This window comes from Lactuca saligna, chromosome 8, assembly GCF_052625555.1.
Source record: "Lactuca saligna cultivar CGN05327 chromosome 8, ASM5262555v1, whole genome shotgun sequence".
NCBI lineage: Eukaryota > Viridiplantae > Streptophyta > Magnoliopsida > Asterales > Asteraceae > Lactuca > Lactuca saligna.
The window spans coordinates 41925963-41944858 of record NC_136424.1 but is presented as its reverse complement, the minus strand read 5'-3'; the positions used below and the strand labels follow the sequence as shown (position 1 = coordinate 41944858).

General features: G+C 29.6%; 2 protein-coding genes across 2 annotated transcripts; both read left to right on the top strand.

Moving 5' to 3' along the window:
- Positions 1-450: 450 nt before the first annotated feature.
- On the top strand, positions 451-2553 carry LOC145013209 (uncharacterized). Its single transcript, XM_078972013.1, has 8 exons — positions 451-870; positions 1271-1395; positions 1493-1530; positions 1627-1737; positions 1821-1900; positions 1975-2011; positions 2121-2162; positions 2276-2553. Exons 1-8 carry the CDS (start codon positions 616-618, stop codon positions 2359-2361), a joined length of 774 nt encoding a protein of 257 aa, XP_078828139.1. The 5' UTR covers positions 451-615; the 3' UTR covers positions 2362-2553.
- A 9187-nt stretch (positions 2554-11740) lies between these two features.
- Positions 11741-12476, top strand: LOC145012138 (uncharacterized). Its single transcript, XM_078970918.1, has one exon. It carries the CDS (start codon positions 11887-11889, stop codon positions 12358-12360), a length of 474 nt encoding a protein of 157 aa, XP_078827044.1. The 5' UTR covers positions 11741-11886; the 3' UTR covers positions 12361-12476.
- The last annotated feature ends 6420 nt before the right edge of the window (positions 12477-18896 follow it).

The following is an 18896-nucleotide window of genomic DNA, read 5'->3' as shown; positions in this document are numbered from 1 at the left end:
TTGGATAACATATGATTAAAAAAATTATAATCAACACAATAATAATATGTATATAAGGATTGGCTTCTGGTGTTTTTTGAGACCAGGCTTGAGCAGTATATGAATAGTCCAGTCTTTTTTGAGATCCGTGTTGAAACGGTACATTTTTTTTCCAGAATGGACCTCGAGCCTGGTTTTTTCGGTTTGATATTTTCTGACCGATTTTTTTCGATACAATCTCCGTATAGATCGATTTAGTCTCGGTCTTTTTTAACCATCGGAAGTGAGTTTTTTTTTTTTTTTTTTTTTTTTTTTTAAATATGTCTACTAAGCAGGCGTGTAGGGATCCATGATTTTGTGGATTAGATCTCCATTTATATGGAATGTAAAAGAGCCCTAATCTTGGCCCACAAAAAAGAAAGAAAAGAAAATCGACTCCTATTTCCCCTATATTTTCTCCGTTTCTCGCCGTTATAGACAATAACTTCGATACTACACCAAAAAGTTTCGATTTCTTTCCAGTCTCCCCCTTCCGTTATTTCCGCTGCGCCTTTTCCCACAATAAAGGCATATTCATCATATTCCAAGAAACCCATACCATATACTTCAATAAAGATTTTACCAAACTATTCATCAATGGCAGCAGCTAATCCTTCTTCTTCATCCTCATCTTCTCCGCATCCACTTCACCCTTGTCTCAGTAACCCTCAACGCCTCCATCGTCCTTGTTTCTTCAAACCCTTTGGGTCCCATGATCGTAAATTGCGATCCGTTCGATGTCAAATCCCCAAATTTGAACCGAAAAGATCGGCGGTGAATTCTGATGTTACCGAAGCCACATCTTCTTCCTCTTCGAGCATCGATTTCCTCACCTTGTGCCATAGCCTTAAGGTACATGTTTGGCACAATTGCATTTACTCATTTACATCCGCCGCTTCACTGAAATAGTTGATTTCGTCTTAGCTTTTACCTAATGTTAATTAAACTTTTATCATCCTGTGCATGGATCGGTTTCATGCTGATTAATTTCTTTCAAATCGTCCCCATTTCTTACTGTAATTTGGGTGAAACGATCGAGGGGAAGTCTGTCTATGTACTACTTCGACCTGATATCGTTATAATGTATGGTTCTGTTGAAGATTTCATCATATCGTTTCTATGTAGAAACCCTCGATAACAATCGAAAATTCCGTTTGCTTAAATCTGTTGAAGAAACCTTTCATATGTGCATGCACCTTTACAATGTCTGTAACTTGTATGAAAACTTGTATAATCTCTCCCTTTCTGATAGACCACAAAAAGGAAAGGATGGATCAATCATGGAATCAAGGGTCCTGAATCCATCGCTGATCATATGTATCGAATGGCATTAATGGCTTTAATTGCTGGCGATCTTCCTGGTATCAACAGGGAAAGGTTCGATTTACTTACATTTTGCTTCTTCTAATTTCAATCTTTCCACTAATCATCGATCAAAATTCAAAACACAACTTCTCTGTATAAACTTGAATAGGTGTATCAAGATTGCGATTGTGCATGACATTGCAGAAGGTACACAATTAATTCCTTAATTCTCATTTCTTCCATGATTTATCTTTTGTATTTGTGGATTATTAAAACTTAATAACATAATCTGAATATTTACAGCTATTGTGGGAGATATAACACCTTCTGATGGTGTACCTAAGGTGGAAAAGAGTAGACTTGAACAAGCAGCTTTAAATGAAATGTGCAATGTTCTTGGTGGTGGAATGAGGGGTACTTTCGGTAACTCTTATCTTAATTTCATATTCATTTTAATTTCATCCACCATTTATCTTTTTTTTTTTTACAAATTACAGCTGAAGAAATTCAAGAACTCTGGAGAGAATATGAGGATAATGCTTCCCTCGAGGCAAATCTTGTGAAAGATTTTGACAAAGTAATGTTTATTTAGTCTTCATTTTGTTGTAATTATTTTTAAAACGTTTATTTTTTTTATATAAATCTTTTTAGGTTGAAATGATTCTGCAAGCACTGGAATATGAAACAGGTATGTTTTTGTCACGAAAAAATAAAAAGAAATATTAATTAAATTCTTTATTGTATTTTTCTGAAAATATATTAATTTCATTTATTGTGGTATGATAATTTTATTGCAGAACACGATCGAGTTTTAGATGAGTTTTTCCTCTCGACAGCTGGTAATATATTTAATTCTTTTTTAACAAATAAAATAAGGGTAAATTAGTAAATTACAAGAAATAGAAAAGCATGTTTTATGGTTGTAAGTTGTGCATTGATGGTTGTACTGCAGGGAAGTTTCAAACTGAAATTGGCAAGAGTTGGGCTGCTGAAATCATTGCCAGGAGAAATTCAAGATTGGCTAAGAAAATGAACTGATGAGAATTTCATCTTTTTTTTTTTTTCATTGTATTTTTCATTTGAAGCTAAATCGTGATACTTTGGTTTATTCTGTTTGGCATCTTATAATCAAAAAGTTGCATTAATTTCAGGATTTTAGATTTTTGAAGCTTAACTTTTTGTAACACCTTTAGATTTAAGCCAAAGATGTAGACATTTTTTTTTCATCAATCTACTTTGCAATAATGTTGTTGATTAAAATGATCTAATGCGCATTGGGCTAATTGTCAAACCCATTGGGCTAATCGATGTAACTTGTAAGCAATTGTTAATATGATGTGGGTGTTAATAAATAGACAAAAATATAAACATTTTTTTGTTTGTTAGTTTGCTTAAACTTAAACAAATAAACATCAACAAACCTTATTCTTGTTAGATTACAGCGGCATTGATAATCAATTTGATTCTATCAATTTCTTTTAATCAACAATCCAAGAGATCTGTCACAAATTAATGGATCATGGGATTTCATTTGTACAATATTAAGAGTTATAACCAAGAATTTGTCAAGTTTTGACAGATTTGAAAGGTGCAACTACACCCGTTTGTTGGCAATAACATCGTCTAGGAGGCGGAGCACGACCATATTAGAAGACAATTGATAAATTTAGGAAACAATGCATGTTCAACAATGAGGATGAATGACAACGTTTTGTTCGTATCGAAGGTTCATTTTTTAATCGTCACTTTGATCTGTATGTTAGATCTTATTCGTGAAACCAAAAACTAGTTGTACTTTTAATTATATATGAATTTATTGAGTCACCAAAAAAGTAATTAAAGACATGAAATAAATAATTTATAAATAAATGAGAAACCTATTATATATATATATATATATATATATATATATATATATATATATATATATATATATATATATATATATATATATATATATATAAATTAAAATAAATTAAATATGTAACAATAAGTATGTAGGGTCTTTAAAAAAATATAAAAATATATTACATAGCAAATACAATTTTAAGATTTTTTCCTCATAAAATTTTAAAATATTTTGAAGATTTGTTTTCTTACTTTAATTTATAAAATTATTTTTTTACAACTTTTTAAATACAATTGGTTTTATTTGTAAATGTTTTAAAATTATTACAACTTTTTTATACTTTTTAATTAGAAGCGTATAAACTTTTTGTTTTTTTAATACAACGTTTTAAATTTGTATTTAAGCGAATATATATTTTAAATGTTATAATCAAATATAAAAAAAGTTATACAAAATCTATGAAGTGTTTTAAACATGTTGTAAAAGAAAGTTTAGAAATGGTTCTATGAAAGTTGTAATAAAATTGTATGAAAATGTAAAAAAAAACCTAAAAACTTGTAAGAAAATTTTAAAACACTTAGAATAGCAGTTGTACGAAAATTATATGAAAATATATAAAAAAAATTATAAACAAAGTTTAAAACATTTTATTTGAAAAACCTATAAACGAACTAAAAAAACAATCTAAAAAAATATTGTAATAAATTATAAAAAAGTCATAAAAAGTTTGTAAAAAAAGAGTTACTTATTTACATTTAAACAATTTTTTTTATATACATTTGACCATCAAACTTGTTAAATCTAATCACATGTTACTATTGTCATTTGAGATAACTAATGACAATGGTAACATGTCAGAACATTTAACAAGTTTGATGGTATCCAAACGATGAGAAACGGTTAAAGTTTAAGTAAACACAAGAGTCTGATAGGAAGGATATCGAGTGCGCTTTTGGTGTCATGAAGAGACGTTGGTAGATATTCACAATACCGACATTATCTATGCAACGTAGATGAACAAATAGCCTAACGTACGCATGTATCATATTGCATAATATGATATTAGAAGATGAGGGGAAGGCAATTTACCGCTACAATGAGAATGAGAAATTACCAAATGTCGAAGGAGTTGGCATTAGTTCGAAGATGTACATGAAAAACAGAGCGGAAGTATATGACTGGCTTGGACACCATAACCTTCGAGCGGATTTGGTAGAACATATCTTCAATGCTCGAACGAATCCCGTTGTTGACGATTTTGTTGAAGACGACTTGTTTGACGATACAGTCACTGAATCGGAATTGGGTAACATCCAAGTTTTTGGTAAGTTCCCTTATGGTCCCTAGTGTAAAATTTCTTTCATATTAACCCCTTGGTTAGTATGCGAGTCGTACTCATTGAGTACGCTTAACGTACTAGCCACAGCCTGGACGTAGATCATTAACAACTTACACTAGGCGTACGTGGTGTATACATGACGTATTCATGTCTGAAGCAAACCCTTGTTTTTAGGGTTTGCAATTGCACCTTATTTAAGGACCTTAAGTCCCCCAAGTCCCTTACCTTTTCTGTCTGCGTTGTCCTTGAAGTGCGGATCTTGAAGTGCATATCTACTTTGCAATAATGTTCTTGATTAAAATGATTTAGTGTCGCATTGGGCTAATTGTCGAACCCATTGGGCTAATCGATATAACTTGTAAGCAATTGTTAATAGATGTGGGTGTTAATAAATGTTGTATTATTTTATGTAGGTTGAAGTTTAATAACTTTTATGTCGCCTCCCTTATTTATTAATAAATTATTTGTTTGTTTGTTTATTATTATTTATGTTCGTTTGTGCTCGTCTATTTATGTTTGTTTGTTTAACATTTTAATGAACAAACACAAACAAAGTAATTATTAAACAAAAACAAAAATATTTTTTGTTTGTAAGTTTGCTTACACTTAAACAAACAAACATTATTGTTGTTCGATTACAGCGGCATTGATAGTCAATTTGATTCTATCATTTTATTTTATTCAAATTAATTGTGAATTACCAATTTGGTTGATGTAGTATATTTAATCAACAATCCAACAGATCTGTCACAATTAATGAATCATGGGCTTTCATTTGTACAATAATAAGATTAAGAGTTATAACCAAGAATTTGTCAAGTTTGGCATATTTGAAAGGTGCAACTACACCCATTGGCCGTATAAACACAATTTATGTGTTGGATCCACTTGTTCCATTTATTGGCAATAACATCGTCTAGGAGGCGGAACACGACCATATTAGAAGATAATTGATAAGTTTAAGAAACAATGCATGTTCAAACAATGAGGATGAATAACAACGTTTTGTTCAATTCGAAAGTTCATTTTTTAATCGCCATATGTTGCATTTGTAATTTTAATTATATATGAACCTATGAGTCACACCTAAAAAATAATTAAAAACATGAAATAAATAAAATATTAATAAATGAGAAACCTATTATTTATTAATTAGAATATATATATGGTTCGGTTCCAGTGAGGATACCTTAATAAAATTGAAAAAAATCTTAAAAAAATACAAATCATAAAATCAAGAATATACCTATATCTGAGAGAAAACAAAAAATGGAAAAAAAAAAATTTGCATCATTAAAATTGAGCCATGATTCAATATTATTTTTTTATTTTGCATAATTATGATCCATGATTCAATTTTAATGATCAAAATTTTTTCTTCCGGACATAAGTTTATGTTCGATTTTATGATTTGGATTTTTTTAGATTTTTTTTTCCAATTTTTTAAAGGTGTCATCTCTTTAAAATTAATCATCACTCGATCCTTATATATATATATATATATATATATATATATATATATATATATATATATATATATATATATATATATATATGATTTGTCAGTGGTTGTTTACTTGTTTTTAAAATAAAAGGGTAAAAATAGTAAATCATATGTAGCTTTATAATAAGGGTATAGTAGTTACTTAATAAAAAAATAATGATTCAAAATGATTATAAAAATATTTAAAAAAGCAGTGTTTTTTCTTTTTTTTTTTTTTTTTTTTTTAATTTTGTTTGCAGGTTTTTGAATTACATTTGTTTGAGCTGTTTGGCAAGATGAACAAGGTTGCATTAGTTGCTATCATTGCCACAATTGACAATCTTTTACAAGGTTAGGATAATGCTACAATTACAAGTACTCATTTTGTTTCTCTTGGTTTTGAATCCAAATGAATTTCACTTGTCTTATCAGACTTATTGGGGTTCAAAAACATGGAATCCAAGATATGAACAAGTTAATTCTTATGAAATTTGTTTCTCATTTTCAATTATTCTTAATGTCTCTCATTCAATCGTTTTCATTCCTTTAGAATATATTTATTATTTTGCTTATTCTAATTGTTTTAGATGAATTTTGGGTTGTTTGATGATAATGTCTAATAGGTGTTTGTTGAAATACCTAAAAGATAATCTAAAGAATTTAACCTTATGGTATGTATTTTTGTCAAAATTACTAGTAGCAACACATGTTTTATATAATTGTTTAAAAAGGAAATTAGTTTGTCTGTGTATTATTTTGGTTCAATTTGTGATTTTGAATTCCAATTTCTATTGTCCCTCGTTATTGTATATTTGGAATCTAAATTTATATTACCAATAAATCTTATACTTTTGAATGTATTATGCCAAAATAAAATCTATGTATTCTGCCAAAATAAAATCTATGTATTCCGCTAGAATATATTATTTGTATTTAGTCATACTCTATGTATTCTACCGGAATATATAAATTGATAGTTAATTGCAAGTAACATGTTTTAACCATTATTAATTTTTGTTATATTTTAAAGACCTAATAGGAATAACTTGAAGAATAAATAAAGTTTGATAATACTTACAATTTTAGAATGTCGTTATTTTTTTAAAGAATTTTATTTATTTTTGTTGATATTCTTTTAGAATATGTATAAATATATTAAAATGTATAAGACTCTTAATCTGTAAGAATATGTATAAATTTGTATTTAAGTTCGGATGTATAAGAATATATTTGAATATTTTTATTTTTCAACCTCGGATTCAATAATGTTTTTATTGTAATATCATGCACCCTCAAATCATGTCTATTGATTAATTCCATCCGTTGGTGTAGATCTGTATATTTTGGCATACAATAGTTAGTAAAAACAAAATAACCTAATCATATATATATATATATATATATATATATATATATATATATATATATATATATATATATATATATATATATATATATATATATATATATATATATATAGGGGAGGGTTCAATTGATAAAAAAACGGTTGAGAATGGGGGAATCATTGTCAGCCAATCATTTATTTTTGCCGCAAAAGGCTCCAATGTACCGGCGGAAATGGGAAACGAATGCACATGTGTTTTCCAACATAACATATTTCCTTAAACTATGCTAATCATTACCTTAATATATACAAAAACATAGTTTTTTTTGTTTTTTTTTTAAATTTTTATAAGCTATTTTTATCAAAAAATGATTTTAAATTTACCAAAATTCATGATTTTTTATTCTCTACAAATAAACATCCATATTGATATAGTTTTAAGATAAAATAAAAAATTTATTTTTTTTATATTTTAAGCTATCGTTATTCATAAATGAATAACAATGTATCAGGTTTTATTACAGTACATTCGTTATTCACTTATGAATAAAAAGTATGATTTTTTTTTTTTTTTTTTTTACAATTTAACTATCATTCATATATAAATATAACATATAATAAACATAGTATATTCATATTTTAATCTTGGACAATGAATTTACTTGTAAATATTAACATAGTATATTCACTTATGAGTATTAAATAGGGATAATGTCATAAAAAACCTTAAGTTTGGCAGAAAATATCGGTTTTACCCTTCGGCAGATTTTTGGTTCATTTATACCGCAAACTTGTCATTTTTTTGTCGGTTTTGCCCTTGTTACCTGCAATAACAGGTTTCCAGGTTATTATGAATTATTTTTTGTAAAAAAACCCTTAAGTTTACAAATATTTTGCAAAAAACCCCTTAAGTTTACAAATATAAATATATATTCAAAATTTTATAAAACTAAATAGTTTTCTACTAAAACGTATTTTTAGCTTTATGTATGGTAAATTTTATATTTGTTTGATATAAAGTTTTTATATTTAAATTTTAAAAAAGTTACCTAGTTTTATCAAAATTTAAATATTTATTAATTAATTCTTAAACTTTTCAAAGTAACATTAAAAAACGTTTGTTAACTAATAATAATATGACATTAGTGACATTCAATTAACTTTTTTAAAAGAAAAATAAAAATATTTTATATGTTTAAAAGGTTTGAATTTCAGAAATAATAAACTATCATATTTTATATAAAAATAAATATATTTATATAATAAATTAGACAAATATATTTATATTTTATATGTTTAAAATGTTTATATTTATTTTTGATGTTTAACATGTTTATGATATTTTTATAAAAAATATGATAATATTATTATGTATTTAAACATATAAAAAATACGATATGTTAGTATTTCTGAAATACAAACCTTTTAAACATATAAAATATTTTTATTTACCTTTTAAAAAAATTAATTGAATGTACATGATACCATATTATTTATAATAACTATTTTAGCATAATTACTTATTAACTAACAAATGTTTTTTAATTTTGTTTTGAAAAGTTGAAGTATTAATTAAGAAATATATTCAAATTTTGTTAAAACTAGGTAACTTTTTTAAAATTTAAATATAAAAACTTTATATCAAACAAATATAAAATTTACCGTACATAAAGCTAAAAATATGTTTCAGTAGAAAACTATTTAGTTTTATAAAATTTTGAATATATATTTATATTTTATATGTTTATAATCTTAAGGGTTTTTTTGCAAAATATTTGTAAACTTAAGGGTTTTTTCGCAAAAAATAATTCATAATAACCTGGAAACCTGCTATTGCAGGTAACAAGGGCAAAACCGACAAAAAAATGACAAGTTTGCGTTATAAATGAACCAAAAATCTGCCGAAGGGTAAACCCGACATTTTCTGCCAAACTTAAGGTTTTTTATGATATTATCCCTATTAAATAATATTTCATATGTGAATATTACATAGTATTACATGGTATATCACATGTGAATATTACAGAGTATATTCACTTGTGAATATTAGATGATATATTCACTTATGAATATTACACAGTATATTCACATATAAATATTACAAGATATATTAACTTATGAATATTGAAGATATTTTGACAAATATATATAATTTTTATATGTAATTTACATATGAATAACATACAAACTTGCATATTTGTTTTGTGTTTTTAATAATCATATACTGATTCAGGTGAGAAAACATATTCATATGTGAATATAACGTGGTAATTTAGTTTATACATTTCATCAAACAGTTGGAGCGCAAACAAGTTAACTATTTTAAAAATGTTAAAAACATCAAGTTATCAATTCCAAATCATCATATACTTCCGATTTCGACTTCAGATGCGACATCCTATCTCTAATCGATTTCTCAATTTGATTTTGATTTCCGAAAATCCGATTGGGAACCTGTGAGTACCGATTCTAAGTCCCTCAATGTCGACTGTGATTGCGAGTCCAGAACTCCGATTCCAATTTAATGAACAACGAAGAAATTCCAGTTTAGTTGAAAAAATCGGGATGATTATTGAAGGTTGGAGGAAAATTTTTGATGATGAACGAACAGTTATCGAATTCTCTATAGTTACATATTTGAGATTGAAGGTTATTACGATATTTACAAGTTTGTCACCGTGTCTTTTATGCTCAGATTAAATGAGTGGCTCATAATGATTCCCCCATTCTCAACCTTTTTTAGTTTCTCAATTGAACCCACATCTCTCTCTCTCTCTCTCTCTCTCTCTCTCTCATATATATATATATATATATATATATATATATATATATATATATATATATATATATAGGGTTAGGTTCATGTGAGACGGTCTAATTTTGTGAGACCGTGAGACGTATTTTTTTATTTTTATTTATTTTTTTCTTTATTTTTAATTTTTTTTAGTTAATTCAAGTTTCGAAAATAATATTTAAAAAAAGAATTTTTTGATTTTTCCATTTATTTTGCATTTTAAAATTATTTTTAAAATATGTACAGTGTAATATTATATTTAGAATATTTCACGTATTTTTTTAAAAAAAATAGGATTTTTTTTAATTTTTTTTAGTTAATTCAAGTTCCGAAAATAATATTTAAAAAAAGAATTTTTATATTTTTCCATTTATTTTGCATTTCAAAATTATTTTTTAGAATATGTCAGTGTAATATTCTATTTAGAATATTTCACGTATTTTTAAAAAAAAAAAGGGATTTTTTTAATATTTTTTTAGTTAATTTAAGTTCCGAAAATAATATTTTAAAAAAGAATTTTTGGATTTTTCTATTTATTTTGAATTTTAAAATTATTTTTAGATTTGGTGACGGTCTCACAAAATTAGAATGGTTTTAAATGAACCTGAACATATATATATATATATATATATATATATATATATATATATATATATATATATATATATATATATATATATATATATATATACACACGGAAGAGTTATATGGAAAATGAATGATTAGAGCAACACATATTTGAACCAATGAAAACATGACAACACATCACTTCCACAATAATTTCTACAATACATTACTTGTGAAGAAAGAAATGGACACGTGTCATTTGATTATTGGTTCCGGTAGATGTTGCCCTAGTTATTTGTTTTCCATAGAACTCATTCTTTTATATATATATATATATATATATATATATATATATATATATATATATATATATATATATATATATATATATATATATATTATCTGAAAAGTAAAATAAAAATAAAAAAATAAGGCTTATGTCGCTCTATAAAACCATTTGAATATTGTAATTTTCATTTCTAATTTTATTATATTTAAAAGATATGTCAAAATATCAAACATTGTTTAGCGGATTTTCGACGAAACTTACATCGGACAACATAATTCATTACAAAAACAATTGATAATTTTTCTAATGTAAATAAAGTTGCATTTTTTCATTACAAAATGAAAACAAGTTTCACGTGGGTAGTACTTATTTTAGGAAATTTAAAATAAATCATAAAATTAGTCAATGAACGTTTTTAATTTTTTTTTTTTTGAAAATTACAAATCGTGTTTACTGGTTTATTTAATATGATAATTTAAATGTGGAGTATCTTTTAGAAAAACAAATAAACGTTAAATTTATTCAACAATACCAAACGAAACCTAAATTACATCATGCAATATGATCCTTTTAGAGTCGACCAAATATTTGGTTTCAAAAGTAAGCCAATAATGTGACCAATCAAGCAAGCAAGCCATTAACGAGAGACAGCTCACATCTAATTATATGCGTTTCTTGTGGTGAACTACTCCACATGCATTAAGGAGTGCATTGCAAGTCATTAAACATTACCTTTGCAAGCCTCAACTATCTCATTGCTTTACACATTACCATTTTTAAGTCCTTCCAACACAATAAGCAACTGATTATTCCATTACAAAGACATGATTTTCATAATAATTACCCTTCTTACTCTCTATCTCTTTCATCCTCCTCTTTATTCCTCCCTGCAGGCCCATGGAAGGACAAGATTGGCACATGATTGGTGCTGATTGTTTGGTGTTATCGTGTTGTTGTCAATTCTTGATCTTGCAGATGCTCATGTTTCTCTTGTTCAAACTCCCAAGCAAAGTTTTTAGAAAAGCAAAGGAGTATGTGAAGAGGAAGTTTGGAATACGAAGGAAGGTGGCTCGTTGTGTGGCTGCTTTTGTAGGGCGTCAGCAGCCATGGCCACCACATAGGGATGCAGCGGAGGGTTTCAGGTGGGAGGAGTTGAATGGTTGCATGGAGGAAGTTGAGGAGGCGTTGGAGGAGATGTGTAGAAAGGGTGAGTTTGGATTTGGAAGCTTTTGGAGAGGAGATGATGAAGAGCATGATTTGGAGGATAATTTTCGAATATGTTTTGTAGATCAACAACTGGGATATCATGATGATAGTGGAAAGTATCATTTTGTTGACGTATTTGGGCCTCTTACAATGCAATTAATTTAAACTTTTTTTTTTTTTAATCCAAGCAATGGATTTTGATATCTTCCCCAATAAATGAACATATGTAATTTAATACTATCTTGTTTTCAGGAAATAAGATGATATTTTACTGAAAAATTATAGAATTTGAACTTCGTTCCTTTTGAAATAGTCAAATTTCTTCACTACACTGCTTTATATTTTACCTAGAATAACAATCGATTTATCTTTTTTTACTGTTTTATTAAATTTTGTGACACGAAACATCGTACTAAAATTTTCACGTTTAATGATTATGTTTTGTTTTTTAGATCAAAATAGGATGGTGCTGCATTGGTGATATTTTGCTTTTGCTTATTAGTTGATGAACCCGAATTTTATGTATTTAATTTGATACTTGCATATTTTTTTTGAACGGCTATACTAAATTAAAGGCTAGCGAAACACTAGAAAATCAAAAACAATTAATCCATTAGAGGATTTTTCATCCACTCATTTTAGTTCCATTTAGAAATATGATTTCTGTGCAAAACCAATTGAAAAGAAAATGAAACAATGGAATCAAACAATAATTCTTTTTTCGTCTTCTTGGTTTCAAAGAGAAACGCATTCCGAAACGTCTACAACGTCCAAATCAAAATATAGCAAACCGACTCCATAATCACGCTTTGAAATCTTGAAGCAATAGTACTCAAGTCATTTAATAGTGCAAGTGACTTTTATTTTTTGATGCGGTCCCTTCTAAAAACCGTTTTATTTATTAAATATTTATAGTATCAAAAAATAAAAAAAAATCGCACTATAAAATAGCTTTGTTAGTGTGGTTTCTTAAAATCGCACAAGTAAACCATTATTTGATGTGGTTTCTTAAAATCGCACAAGGAAACCATACAAAAAAATCATGTGGAAACCATCCCAAAAAACAATTACAACCGCATCAAAAAATATTCGCACTAAAAAACATAGAACCGCACAAAAAAATAATTCGTACTAAAAAAATATTGAACCGCACCATTAATCTTTCCTCTATAAATTTCATTCGAATTTTTCATTTCACGCTAGATCCCTTCAAATTTCGTTCAAAATTTTCATGTTTTTCAAAATTTTCATTCAATATTCCATCTTTTATATAAAATTGGAGACACAATATCTTCTCATAAATCGCATGTAAGGTATGTCCATTATTTATCTTTTTTTCATTAACGACATTTATGCCTCCATTTTTCTCTTATTAATTGTAAATAGATGTCCTATTTTAAGTTTTTACGATGTTTTCTTATTCTGAATCTCTGCAGATGCCTCTTCTTTCGTGATATATCTCTAAAAGAGGATCCAAAGACTTATGATGTTTGCTTCAGTAACTTTCAATCAACGGGTATGGAGCTAGTTTTTGCAAAATGAGTTTTTAAATGTTAAAAAAGAAATTGAAAACAACATCGATAAAATGTGATTTCCCAAGAACAAATTTTCATTTGGTAGAGAAAAAGATTTATCGTAGAGATTGAAATCACCCTTTTTGGAGAAAAAGATATTACGATTAAACATTTGATTGAAAAACACTCACCGAACATACCTAAATACAAGAAAATGAAGCTTCATAAGTAGCGTGTTGTGCATCAATGACGAACCTGTTAATTGGTGCGGTTTTAGCTGACTATTTTTTGAGGCGGTTTTGGCTATTTTTTGAGGTGATTTTGGATATTTTTTGGTGCGATTTTGACTAATTTTTTAGACGGTTTAACTATTTTTTGGTGCAGTTTTGGAACTGCACCATTAAATAAGGGTATTTTTTGATGCGATATTTTTTGGTGCGGTTCAATATCCGCATCAATTAATCATTTTAACTGCATCAACACATGCTTTCTGTACTAGTGCGCCAAGCCATCAATCCACTGCAAAAGATCAATGACATTCAAAAAAATAGGTATTGACTTATCAACCCAAGACGCCAGTTTAAACCACAACCGACGAGCTAGAATGCAATTAAAAACAGATGATTTGGTTCCTCTCGATCTTGTTGGCAAATCGGGCACAACAAGGAATCAATATCTAGACATTTGCTTCCAGTAGTACGGGCCTATACTACCTTCCACATATATCCGTACTTTCCTCAAGGATTGCCTTGAATCCGCCAAGTCACCCTATATCCATACAAATAACCCCCAACAAAATAAGGCTCCTACCACTAGATCTCATCCTAGGGAAAACTCCACACCGCTCTCCGTTATCATTTGTAGAAGGAACTCCTACTAACTCCCTATAACTAGCTCATAAATACAATTACATATCACTAAAGCCAGATAATTCTTCGAATGAAAGGTCTCACACTACAATGGTTTGACTCAAACAAGAGTTGCGCAATAGAGTTAAAACCTAACATTCTAAAATTATTTAGCTCCCATAATATGTAACTTAGCATATTCGCTTACTAGTTAGCTGAAGCTAGTAAAAACTCCTAAAAGCACGAAGCAAGCAACATTCGAGCATCAAGTAACCAGAATCAAGCATCACCTAATCAGGTCATCGTATCACCGACTGATCAGTATAGCATGAAAGTCTACAAGCTCATTTAATAGGCATACAAAGGCATATCTCCTATCATTCTATCATATAAAAACTTAGCAGATCCTTAGCCCTAACATGCGATTCACAGATTCACTGATCAAATCATATCAGATAACATGTATGGGTAATTTGGGTAAACTTACTTGAGCTCGGCTGATTGCATGCACCACACCCTTTCTTGTCTTAGAAAAACTCTTTTCTTAAAAATATATTTCTTTTTTAAAAACTTTACCAAATCCTCAGTTTGAGTTCAGATACACCCGAGAGTATGTCTGAATCCCTCAAACTAAGGCTCTGATACCATCTTGAAACATCCTAAAACTAAGACCCAAATGTAACGCCCCAGTTTTTCTCGGTACGTTTGGTTATTTTAATTTAATTATCCTTGTATCCTTGGGTTAATTTATTTAACCAATGTCTGATTTCTTATGTTATTGGACTCTTTTGATCATATTGTAAACTCCTTTTATTGAAGTCCATGGACTATGGGCCTATTTGCAAAGTCCATCTAGTAAATAGTACTTAATGTGTTAATTGAGTCATTTGGAACACACACAAGAAAAACACTCTAAACCCTCCCTCTCCCGCTCTCTCTAAAATCGTCCTCTATCTCTTTGGGATCAAGAGCAGCCAAGGGGATGTTGTTTGGAGCTTAATTCTTGTTCATTTCCAGCCTTGATTCATATTGGTATGAACCTCCTTATCATTTCTTACAACTTGATTCATAACCTTGTTCTAGTTTTATGATTTCATATTCACTTCTTCTCCTTCTTATTTGATTTGTAATTGTATGTTATACATCATCTCAAGGTCCTATCTTCACACCATATATGGTGGATGATGGATCTAGGGGATTACATGTGGCAAAAGATCATGGAAACCCTAAAAGGGAGAATGGTGATTTTATGTGCTTTATCTTCATTTTCATGTTGATTGTTATTACAATCTTGTGGCAAAATGAAATACTATGATACCTAACCATTTTTTAGTACCACCATGATCATGGGGACTAAATTGGGATGATGAACACATCTTAAAATGTGTTTCGAAGGGAGAAGGATGGATAAGCCATAAATGAATCACGGGTGGCTACAATTCTTTTTTCCATCAGATCTGTAGTCATTTTGTAAAACTCATCTTGAGCTATAGAACCCAAAAGGACCCTAAACCAGTTCCAAAGGTTCAAAAATTGAGTTGGCTAACTTTCTTAAGAAGGCCAACCTCACTGATAAGGACTTTATCTATGGGAAAGAATGGCATCTTTGCTGTTAGGTCTGATCCGGGTTTGTTCTGATATGTTATTTTGTTTTCATCATTTCTAAGGCTTGGAAAAGGATCCAGAGTGATTCTAAGTTTCTATATGTTCCTTATATTATGAATTTAAGATATGGAGAATATGGGGTGTTATTTCCAATTATAAATTGGTTAGAATGGATCCACACTCCAGATCAGTGGGCAGTCACCAGCTTTTGCTAGTGCTGTGATTGTCCACAATGTGAATTTTATATCTGGAGTTTGGGAGATGCTTTTAATTCAATTCTAACTCTGAGACTTTCATTTGTATACTCACAAGTTAGGTAGAATTGGCCAACATCACATGACTGTATTGTTGGAGACAGAAGTGATACACCATTTTGTAAAATTCATATTTAATTCATCTTTTGGAGTTAGAATGAGTTCTTTATAGTTATGGAATCCTGAGCAATCATAGTTTCCTATAAAATTTAGTTAAAGCTATGTTTCTGTTTTAGATTTTGGAGTAAATCCGTTTTAAACAGCAGGTCTGTTTTAGAGACCTTGCTGTGATTACTCTTTTCTCAAATCATAGTTTCATTACTTCTCCTTTCTAACCTTTAGTCCTTCTTAGGTGAGGTTTTGAAGTTTTCTCAAGCTTGGTAGCATTATTTGATTCTTAGCTATCCTTACTACTCACTCAAGGTGAGTTCTCTCACACCGTTGTATTGATGATTGCGTTTGCTAGTTAGCTCGTGTGTGATTATTTGAATTTATTATAAAAGCATGCTATATAAGTATTGTTTTAATTCGTACATGTGCACTGTATGTAACTAATCATGGATATGGGGACACCACCAAAGGATACAGATTTACCGGTGCGGTGGGTAGGTAATATCACCAACGTAATACTCATCATGAGGTGCGGTGATTAGGGCCAAGTGATACGGGATCTTCCCGGTGCGGCTCAAACCTACAAGTCCTTCTTGTATTATTGGCGTTGATTCGTTCTTTGCCCTTATTATAAAACTATAATTGGAAATGGATTAGGGTTAGTAAATATGAATGTTAGTACAATGTCTGTGTTTGAATTCACTAAGCTTTGTGCTTACGGTTTCCCTTATAACTTTTTAGGTGTTAAGATTAAAGAGGCTAAGGCTTGACATGGAGCACCGGGACATCACTACTAATTATTTTTGTTGGGACCTTATTATTATTATTACTTCCGCACTTATTTTATAAGATTATTAAGTAGATGGATTATGTTATGACTATTTCAGTTGTTTTAATTTAATGTAAGATGGGTTTTAAAAGTTTAAAATTTTTGCAAAAAAATTTGGGTGTCACACCAAAAATTTAATTTAATAAAAACAGTATTCCAAAAACATCATCAATACAATCCAAATAAAACAAGTGTATCAATAATCATATCAAATCATAGTAAATCACAAAACGTAGAACGAGGGGTGTGTGCTCTGCAATCACCTAGAGCCCTTTCCAACCCAAAACACAAGAATTTAGATGGCCCAACAAGCCCTAAACATCTAAGCCCAAATGAATGCCCCAAACTAAAGATCCAACTGGTTGAGTACGCGGGGCGTACTCAACTGCACACTAAGCATACACGTAATAGGGCTTGTACTCGTACTACCCCATTTAGCCATCTTCCATTTCTTTGCTCTTAATCCTTTAAGAACTTACTCCAAAACCTAGATCTGAAGCCCTTGGGATCGCTTATCATGTAAACTTGCTAACTTTTACATTCATGAATGGCTAAATTAAGCTCTTAAAACTCAAAAGGACTTAATAGATGACTTCTTGCATGCATGAGACCAAAAACCCCAAAAAATTTGGCACCCTTATGCTTAAGAAACTACTAATAAGCTCAGATATAAAAGAATAAGCCCTTCAAACGTCTTAACTCATCAAATAACCTAAAAAGGAACCAAAAGCACAAAAATAAAGACATAAAGAGATCTAAGCATACAAAAGTGAAGTTATGAACTTGAAACCTCCAAAGGCTTGCAAGATGAGTGGTGATTCTGGATCTATAAACTTCACACCAAGCAATGCAACTTCACTTCTCTTCAATCCTTCAAAATAGCAAAATAAGCACCAACTACTTCTCAAGAGCTAAAAAACGCAACAATGGAGGATAAGATCGATTTTTAGGGTTTAAGAGATATGGGGGCTGGTAAAGAGGCCAACCCTAGGGACTTAAGGTCTATATATAGGGTACAACACCCTAAAATTAGGGTTTTCAAGTCTGACCATTATGCTATGTGTAATCCTTGTACACCGTGCGTACGAGGCCTCACACCCCTGATCAGCTCCACCTTAGTACGCTAAGCGTACCATGTGGCACACCCCACATACTGGCTTCTCAGTTAGTATGCTAAGCGTACCATGTGTTACACCTCGCGTACTACTCCAAGGACCAAAGGTGCAACAATTCAATATAGAAGTGGCTAAAAGGAACATACCTAAAAATCCAAGTGTTACAAGATAAATTCTGAGAAATCCCTGAGTTTGAGCAAAAGTTTTCCAAATAGGAATTTCTAAAGTCAGTCCCATGATCACTACATAATTGCCTTATTTTGTGATCATAAAGAAATTCCCACTGCTTGATGAGAGCAATGATTTCATCAGTGACATTACTCTTCTTTCTTAAAAAGACTACCAACTAAACCTTGAAATTCATCCACAATGACGAGAGCATATTTCTTTCCAACTCTTAACTTATCCAGAACTGGTCCAAAAAG

Excerpts from the sequence above, each read along its gene's own strand:
- LOC145013209 (XM_078972013.1), top strand. The coding sequence starts at position 616 with ATGGCAGCAGCTAATCCTTCTTCTTCATCCTCATCTTCTCCGCATCCA. Across the intron at positions 2,012-2,120 it reads AGCACTGGAATATGAAACAG|AACACGATCGAGTTTTAGAT; the intron begins GTATGTTTTTGT and ends ATTTTATTGCAG. Across the intron at positions 2,163-2,275 it reads GTTTTTCCTCTCGACAGCTG|GGAAGTTTCAAACTGAAATT; the intron begins GTAATATATTTA and ends GTTGTACTGCAG.
- LOC145012138 (XM_078970918.1), top strand. The coding sequence starts at position 11,887 with ATGGAAGGACAAGATTGGCACATGATTGGTGCTGATTGTTTGGTGTTA.